The sequence below is a fragment of the Alexandromys fortis genome, unplaced genomic scaffold (assembly GCF_014885135.2).
Source record: "Alexandromys fortis isolate MF-2015 unplaced genomic scaffold, M_Fortis_MF-2015_v1.1 scaffold_0, whole genome shotgun sequence".
NCBI classification, from domain to species: Eukaryota; Metazoa; Chordata; class Mammalia; order Rodentia; family Cricetidae; genus Alexandromys; species Alexandromys fortis.
Window position 1 is genome coordinate 27,558,717 of NW_026067949.1, and position 8,943 is coordinate 27,567,659.

At 41.4% G+C, this 8,943-nt stretch overlaps 1 protein-coding gene across 4 annotated transcripts; it reads right to left on the reverse strand.

Annotated features, from left to right (window-relative positions):
* Positions 1-673: 673 nt before the first annotated feature.
* Positions 674-1,423, reverse strand: LOC126506192 (E3 ubiquitin-protein ligase RNF138-like). 4 transcript variants are annotated; one of them, XM_050149563.1, is made up of 3 exons: positions 1,010-1,423; positions 838-949; positions 674-750 (listed from the first exon to the last, which is right to left on the reverse strand). In XM_050149563.1, the coding sequence occupies exons 1-3, from the start codon at positions 1,421-1,423 to the stop codon at positions 674-676; spliced, it is 603 nt and encodes a 200-aa protein (XP_050005520.1). The 4 variants fall into 4 exon arrangements, with proteins under 4 accessions (XP_050005520.1, XP_050005521.1, XP_050005519.1 ...); XM_050149564.1 differs by having other exon boundaries at positions 674-1,022; positions 1,314-1,423; XM_050149562.1 differs by having other exon boundaries at positions 838-1,423.
* Between the last annotated feature and the right edge of the window lie 7,520 nt (positions 1,424-8,943).

An 8,943-nucleotide genomic window follows, 5' to 3' on the forward strand; every position in this document is an offset into this window, starting at 1 on the left:
TCTTAAATTTGTATCAATAAACCAAAATCCCTATCAATGCAAAGTATTCATCTCTATAGCATATCCCCCTTTAAATGTAAACACTTTTAAACAATATTTGGGAATTTGAGCATAGTTCTCTCCAAAACACTTCCTGCTGTTTATTGGACAAAGCATTTCTAGGGCTCATGGAGACCTCTTGAGAGGGGTCTTGTTCCATCACACGGCATTAGCCTGAAAGGAATCCATAGGTTCTCATCTTCTGTGGAAACAAAAGCAGAACCTCTTTTCTGAAGCAACATATTCTTAGACCCAAATTTTGAAATCAAGATATATATATACATACATATATATATATATATATATGTATATATATATCTTATATATGTGTGTTGGTTTAGCTTAGCAGTTCCCAGAATCAAATAGCTCTCTGTAGTAAAAATAAATAAATAAATAAAACACAATAATATACATAACCCAGACTCTCTGTGTATATTCCATCTTTACATGGCTTATTTTTCTTTACCCTTTTAATCTATGACTGTCTGTACTCTGTCTCTTTAAAGACTTTGTTTTATTTTTTTTTCATTTTTTTTTCAGACTGATTCCTTTTATTTAAAGCACATCAAGTTATTGAAATGATGGCTTCATGTAAACTGTCCCTCAGGAGCGATTGTAGAGCCGAGGGGAGTCCCTAGATGTTGCCTTGCAGAGATTCCTCAACTGCAATCTGGTACTGAGTTTCCTCATCCAGGTGAAGATTCATGAAAGCTCCATAGTCGAATTGGTGTCTCTCGTTTAGATGACTAACAAAATTTCTGGTAAGCTGAGTAGGGTTGCCCCATGGAAGAGATAGACAAATCGGGCAAATGGATGGAACAACGTGAGACGCGTGGTTGCTGTTACAATGATCTAGCAAACGCTGTCGGGTCATGTTTGCTTCTTCGCACAGAGGACAATCAAAAGAAGGCTGATCAGATGGGATTGCATTGTCTTCTAGGTAAGCCTCGGCATTTTCAGAGGTGGATGCCTCGCTGTTGCTGTTGCTGTTGCCCACGGAGTCTGGAGACAGTTGGAAGCTTGAAAGAGTCGTAGTTGAAGAAACTCCAAACTCATCTTGATACTTTTTGCAAGTTTTGTAATGTTGTCTCATGCGACAGAGTTCAATACGTTGGAAACAGTATCGGCAACTACCAGGAAAACTTCTCATGATTGTCTCGAGGTCTAGGGCCCTCTCTGGACGTGCTCTTTCGCGTCTAGTCACATTTCCACGGCACAGGGGGCAATGGATCCGGCTCTCCTTCATTGCAGTTAGGAAGCATTTTCGGCAGAAAATGTGCTGACAGGCGGCAACCCGAACCGGCGTCTTGAAAACTTCTTGACAGATTGGACAGTAGAAATCATCTTCGGTGTAAGGCGTGGAGGCAGACTCATCCTGTGCCATGGTGGTGATGGGTGGAGGCCCAAGGTGAAGGCGGCTGTCAATTCACAGCCGAAGAGGTGGCAGTGGCAGCTTGTAGCGTGATTCCCTCTGACCCTCCAAGTGGTGCTTCAGGTCAAACTGCCTCTCTCTGCTGCCGGTCGGTAGAGGGATAGCCCTATGCGGTCCAATTTCAGTCCGTTTCTGTCCCGCAATTGACTGTATTTTGAGTAGTGGAAACCCAGCAAATGAAGGGTGGCGCTCTGTTGTCATGAGTCTCAAAGCCCACCAGACCCGAAGCTTATGGTAATGGGGTCCTTCCCTCTCCGCCGCCGGCAGCCTACTTGTGGTTGAACTGCTGCCTGCCTAGCTGGTGGTCACTGCAGAGTGGATAGCCACACTACCAAGGCCTCCTTAGCAACCAGCCCATCACTCCTTCAGCTGGTTGTGACGTAAGCCGCACCAGGTACATTTAATTTACCTTTTTAAGTCTAGGTGAGTCTGGTGACACAGGCTTGTAATCCGAACCAGTAAGAGAGGCCGAGGCAGGACGATCGTGAGTTCTAGTCCGGACTGGGCAACTTAAGGAGAAACTTAGAGGGTCCCTTGTCTGGAAAAAGTAAGAAGAGTTCTGCGAATAGAGCTTCAGGTTTCTGTTGCAGCATGTACAAAATGCTAGGTTTAATCCCTAGCACCGCAGAAAGTCCCCCAAAGAAATTCTTCTGTGTGGCCAATTAAGGATCACTGTTATCAGGCAACTGTCTATTTTTTTTTAAACTGCTTACTTCTTTTTTTTCTGCTTACTTCTTTTTATAACTGTCTATTCTTTTTCTTCTCTCTCTCTCTCTCTCTCTCTCTCTCTCTCTCTCAAGCCTACATACATACATTTATCCAACACTGTAACCTATTAGAGGTCTTTTCCATCTGACTTTGTCTTTATTGCATGTCTGTTATAATTTTCTGACCAGGAGTGCTTTTAAAATGGTAAAGAAGCTTGATTGCAGTGGCCCTGGATGCAGCTCTGCCCTTCTCAGGCTTTCAATATGGCGGAAGTAGATCACGCTGATTCTGGGGCTGCTGGGTAGTAGCTGTTCTCACGACCTCAATACTGGGAAGCTCCGTGCAGCATATAAACCCTTTTTATATGAGTAAAATCTAAATCTGCCATGCAACACACTGCAGGGCCTGGAAATATCTCGGTGTATGGTGGTGGGAATTCTCTTCCTGTGCACTCCTAGCCAACAAGATCCCATCACCCAATTGAGTCGATTGAGTCCGAGCACTGAGTCGGGGTATGTCCTCAGCTACTTTCCCCGCAATCAGGCATAAAAGTACCCAGGACCACAAACCCCACAAACCCCATTCAAGTGCTCAGCCTCCAGAATGAGCCAGAGTTGTTCGTGCAACTAGCATGAATCAGGAAGCCTTCCCTAACAGAAATTGCATGGTTATTGTTTTGTTTTGCTTCTACTGCTGAATCAGGAAGACCTCTCTTAAAAGAACCCTGGTTTCTCACTGCCAGAAAATAGCCCATGGTGGGTGGGGGTGGGGGAAATGTGGCTACCAAGGAGCTGCACTTGCTCCCATTTATATGGGGTTTAAAAGCCCTCTTTTTCCTTTTTTAAGCTATTTTAGGCTTTATGCGGATGTACATTGCCAAATATTGGGTGTCAGTCTGTTGGCAGAGGCTGCTTGTCTGTTCCTGGTCACCCAGACCCAAAATAATCACACAGAAACTATACTATTTATGCATTGCTAGCTAGCTCTTATTTTTTAAAATTAACCCATTTCTTTTAATCTGTGTATTGCCACGTAGTTGTGGCATACCATCAAGGTTCCATACAGTGATATCTGTCTCCTGCATCTGTCTTCTCTGGTGGCTCCATGGCTTCTCTCCGACTCCGCCTACTCTCTCCTCATCTATCTGCTTGGAATTCCCATCTTGTACTATTCTGCCCTGCAATGGGTTCAAAGTGGCTTCTTTATTAACCAGTGGTATTCCAGCATACAGAGGGGAATCCCACATCAGGGTGCCTAGTAGTTGCTCCTCAGCCTCACTAGGACTTGCCCTGGACCTCTTTCAGGGTGCACTGAACTTTGATGTAGAATTGTACACTTGGAACAAGTCTTCCTGGAGGCCAATTTGTCATATCCCTGCACTTGTCATTGTCTATGTATTCCTCTATAATAACTGAAAGTTTTTGTCTTTTATGTATACCTCAAAGCCCTCTTCTCCTTTCCAGCATCAGCTACTTTACTGCTGCTAATGTGGAAAGATTTGACCCCTTCTGTGGGAGCTCAGCTTCCATTCATCTTAATAGCATAGTACTATTTCCAGAACTAAATCCGCAAGCAATGGAATGAATGACTAGTCAACATGAATCAAGACTCAAAAGTTGGTAAAAAAAAAAAAAAAAAGACTTGAAAAAAGACCAGTAGACATAGGGTTAGTGTTGTCCCAGTCTTATAAAAGTAATGTTATCTTGAGCAGCAAACCATGGGAGATTATCTATCTATCTCATTATATATGTATTTAATGTACAAATGTATGTGTCTGCTTAAGTTTATTCGTACCATATATGTTCAGGGGTTCTTTTTTTTTCTTTTTTTTTATTGAGAATAAGGAAAAAAAGTTTCCGCCTCCTCCCAGCCTCCCATTTCCCTCCCCCTCCCCCAATCTTCTCCCCCTCCCCCCTCTCTTCTCCCCCTCCCCCCACTCCTCTCACCTTAAAGCAAGAATATGTTGTCTGACCTTCAGGAAATGGAGTTAGAGATGGTTGTTAATGTTAATTACCTGGGTACTGGAAACTGAACCCAGATTCTCTAAAAGAACAGTAAATAGTCTTAACTGCAAATAATTATAATAAAACATACATCTCCCAAACTCAACAACAAAAACCAAAACAAGATCATTCCCTGAATATTATAGCAGAAAGAATCTTTAATGATGTAAATAGTGATTCATGATTTTAATACCATCACTTGAAAGGCTGAAATAGGAAGATTGCCATGAGTTCGAGGCCTGCTTGGACTACAGAGTAAGACCCTATCTCAAAAGAAAGGATGAAAGAGATGGGGGTGGAGACGTAGAGTGAGAGGAAGAGGAAAAGGAAAAGGGATGGGAGGGGTGGGGTTAGGAAAGAGAAAGGTATCCATATCTCCTCTGCCCTGCCCTAATGTTACTCCATATTGCAAAGAACAATGGTTTTTCAGATTTCCTCTTGCTCTTAGAGACTCCATTTTACCAGAAGCATTTGAGTATTATAAGGATGGAGAAAAACTGTACCTGGATGGTACATGTGAATTGCACCATCTCTACGGCACCACTCATCCTGAGCAGTCTGATAAATCCTGGGAGCAGAAAGAATGCCAATATGCAGATTTGTTGAAGTAAATTGGGACTGTAAGGGTACATGAAATTATTAAAATTCTGTCAGAGAAACCAGGCACAAAATCTTATTAAACATACCAGAAGAAGGAAAGAGTACAACTTTGTCCTAGCCTGCTCTTTGTTGCTTACACATCTCAATTACAGTCTATAAGTGGGGAAAGTCAGGACAGCAACTCAAGCAAGAGCCCTGGAGGAATTCTCTTTATTGAATTGCTCTCCATGGTTTGTTCAGTTTGCTTTATTACACAAACTGGTACTACCTGCTCAGGAATGGCACCACCCACAGTGGACTTGGATGTGCCACTTCAATCATTAATCAAGAAAGACACCTCATATTATAATAATGACACCTCCTACAGACCTGTCATCTGACCGCCCTAGGTATGCATCAAAGACCAAGAGAAAGAGAATCCCTATGCTTCACTGGTCTTGAACACAATCTGTGCTGTGCGTGTGATCTACATGAGCTGCTATCTGCCCATTTTCTACACATCCCTCTGAACCTGTCATTTACCCTCTGTTTATTTGATTTTCTTGACTCAGTTGATCCTGCTCTTTCTTATTTGCAGTTGGACTCCACCCAGCAGTTGTGCTCCATCTATGCTGCAGCAGCAACAGTAGGAGCCTACCTGTAAGTCTGAAAGCCACATCAGTTATGGTGTGACTTTCCATTCAGCTGTTTCTCCTCAGTGCTGAGGACCTTGTATCTTCACTATTTTAGGAACGTTGACCATTCAGGCCTCTCTGAAACTCATCACTTCTTAAACTCCTTTAAGGCCATTCTGCAACACATACACACATACATACATACACACACACACACACACACACACAATAGGTAGATGACAGATAGATAGATAGATAGATAGATAGGTAGATAGATAGATAGATGATAGAGATAGACAAAAAATAGATTTAATCCATGATATGCAATGTATAATCTGAGGTTTGTATTAACAATTAAGATTGTAATACAAGAGCTTTTATTTGCCTTGCTAGGTTTATCAAGGAAAGCAAGACTATCTGGAAAGTTGAAACCTACTGTGCCTTGTGAATTTGTCATTTAATAAATTCTGACATTGTGAAAAGAGGTAAACATGGTTATGTTTGTTTCTGTTATAGTAAACTTATCACAAAGAACTATGAACCTTTAAAACATGAATTTTCTGCCTTCATTTACACACAAGGAAAACAAAACAAATCTCTGAGTGGCTAAGTAGAAAAGTACCTACAGCCAGTGAACAGCAGTAGAGAGGACTCCCAACTTCTGTTCCAAGGTGGTTTGAGGGATGGCTACACAATGATTATTCTGTTCCATGCTAATGAAGGAAATCTGGTAAGAGAAGCAGAGATTTCCTTATTCCATTAGCGCAAATAAATAGGTTCAATTGAAATCTCATCACATTTCCTTGCTACCATTTATTGTTGGGGAATCAGGCCATCGCTGTATATTGCATTTATGCAGCCAATTTCCCCACAAAATCTCTCCTAAAGCAGGGATATTGATGCCTTTCACATAGTCTAACCGACTTATGATCTTTAGAAGCCTAGGAGTGGTATGCTTTGTCACTGTGGGACTCAGTGTCATCATTTGCAAAAAAAAAAAAAAAAGGACAATGATGAGCACCTATTTTTCGGGATTGTTAACAAGGATGAGACGCTCTAACGCATGTTAGGACAGTTTTACAAGTGTCCAGAATAGATCAAACACTAACAAAGTGTTAGCCATATTAATAACCAACACATTTGATTGTTATTCTGTTAAACCTGACACTTTTTTTTTAACTCGCTGCCACTGTGGAAGAGAATGTCCTTTATCAATTAGAAGTAAAATGCTTAAGTATGTTAAAACATTAGGAAATTATCACAGGGTGTGAATAAGTTTTGGTTAAAGTGAAAATGAGAACATGAAAGCATGTAGTTTCTACGGCATAGTTGAGAGGTCATGGCGCCTAAAACATGAGCATAAATGTACCTGAATGAGAAAAATGAACCACAAGGGAGTTAGAAGCCCAGACACAAACTTCAAAGGCTCTCATTGCCTGAGGCCTCTAATTATCATTGCTGCTGCAGAAATGAGCCCAGTGGTATAGCTGGCCCTCGATCTGTGATCCTGCTTCAGGATGCGGGCCTCCAGTGGGCACCCAGCCCAACGATGAACTGTCTGGACAGCAGTTACTGTGGCAAAACTGGCAGCACAAAATTCATGGGCCTGATCCAAGAACTTGGACTCATACACTGCTTGGCTGGAGCTGAAAACCAGACGGGAAATCATGAAGTTAAGATCCAAGGTGAGGCAAAATGGCCATGCTTGACTAGGAAACTGAGAACCAGCAGACGTCAGACACATAGTGTTCCCAGGTAAATGGTTTTTGAGTTTACACACCTGCTTTCTGAGGTGGGTATGTCTCAGGACTCCTTCCAGGGGGTGGGGGACCTGTGAATGATTTGTCTGAACTTTGTACTTAATGGCATTTTTTCAGGGGATTCCAATATCAAAGCAGCTCATATGTTCGTACTCTGTAAGCAGGATACATTTTTTTGTGTGTGTGTGAAGAGGGGAAAGGTGGCCTTTTCCAAGTTTTAAGATGGATCCCTAAGTCAAAATTTACATGCTTGCTAAATAAATAGTGCTTAAATCTTCCCCCAAGTATTCACAATGTGTAGACGTCAATAAAACTGCTAGTCATTTAATGCTGATCCTTAAACATGGTTTAGGTTTCATTGTTTTAACTTTTACAATTCAAAATCTCTTCTTTGAGGTTTGTACAAAGTATTTTGATCACTTTCCCTCCCTCCCCTAACTTTTCCCACATTTATAACCTCTTTTTATCCACCCAACTTTTCATCATTTTTTTTAAATTTCAAACAATAACAGCAACAACCAACCTATAAAACCCAATTTGTGTTTCCCAAATATCTTTGCATGTGTGGACTTCCACTGGAGTAGGGTTGCCTTAGCAAAAACCACATCTTTAAAGAAAGCAGTCTTCCTCTCCAGCCACTATCAATTACCAATAGTGTCTCAAATAGGGGTGGGATGCCCGGCCCACCTCTCCAAACTTCTAGGAAATTTGTGTAGCCTGAGTTTGTACAGCTCTGGTGCATTCTGTTAAAACAGCGGTATTCAACTTGTGAGTCATGACTCCTTGGGGGTTAAACGTTAAACGACTCTTTCACAGGGGTTGTCTAAGACTGTTATAAAGCTCAGATATTTACATTACAATTCATAACAATAGCAAACTTGCAGTTATGAAGTAGCAATGAAAATAATTTTATGGGTGGGAGTCACCACACCGTGACAAACTGTATTAAAGTGTCTCAGGATTAGGAAGGATGAGAGCCACTGTTCTATACATTTATATGTGCAAATATCCTGTTGTGTCTAGAAAACATTACATATTTGTAGTTCCTCAATGCCTCTGACACTTACATTCATCCTCCTGCCTCTTCTGCAATAATCTCTGAGTCTTAGGAGGAAGGAATGCTATATAGATGTCCCAATTAGAGCTGAATATTCCCCAGTCTGTTATTTTCTGCACCTTGATCAATTGTGGACTTCTGTTTTAATCACCATCCGTTGAAGAAAGATGTTTCTAGACAAGAGTTGAAAGATACACTAATCTATGAACATAAGGAGAAGTCGTTAGAAGAAAATTTAACACTGTCCTCTCAGGGGGATAATGTTACTAGATTCTGCTCCAGGGACTATGAACTGTTTAACCACAGGTTCTTGGTCTGAGAAATGAAGCTAGGTGTATGTCTCATCTTGTAGAACAGGCCTTATATCTAATTAGAAAGTGATTGGCTACTCACATGAAATTCCACTGTTAAACCAGCAGCCATATTTGCCATGGCAGTCATCATTTTAGCTCTCAGAGTTCACACCTGCGTAAGGTTGATGATTAGATTTCCAAGACTATGAAGGCTATCCAGCAGGGATGAAGCTTCCATGTGGATGTTGGATTGGTTTCTTTATGTTCTATAATTCAAACATATGGTGTCTTCAACAGTGATGTCTTACTGCCACATTCTAGGATGTAACCGAAATCATTGGCAATAGCCTACAATGTTTGTGGGATCTATGGAACCTCAATGGTCAACAACTCCAGTAGAGGTAACCCATTCTTGACTTATCACTGTTTTGTTCTTT

What these genes read in the sequence shown, in the direction of transcription:
- LOC126506192 (XM_050149561.1), bottom strand. Translation starts at nt 1,423, where the DNA reads ATGGCACAGGATGAGTCTGCCTCCACGCCTTACACCGAAGATGATTTC.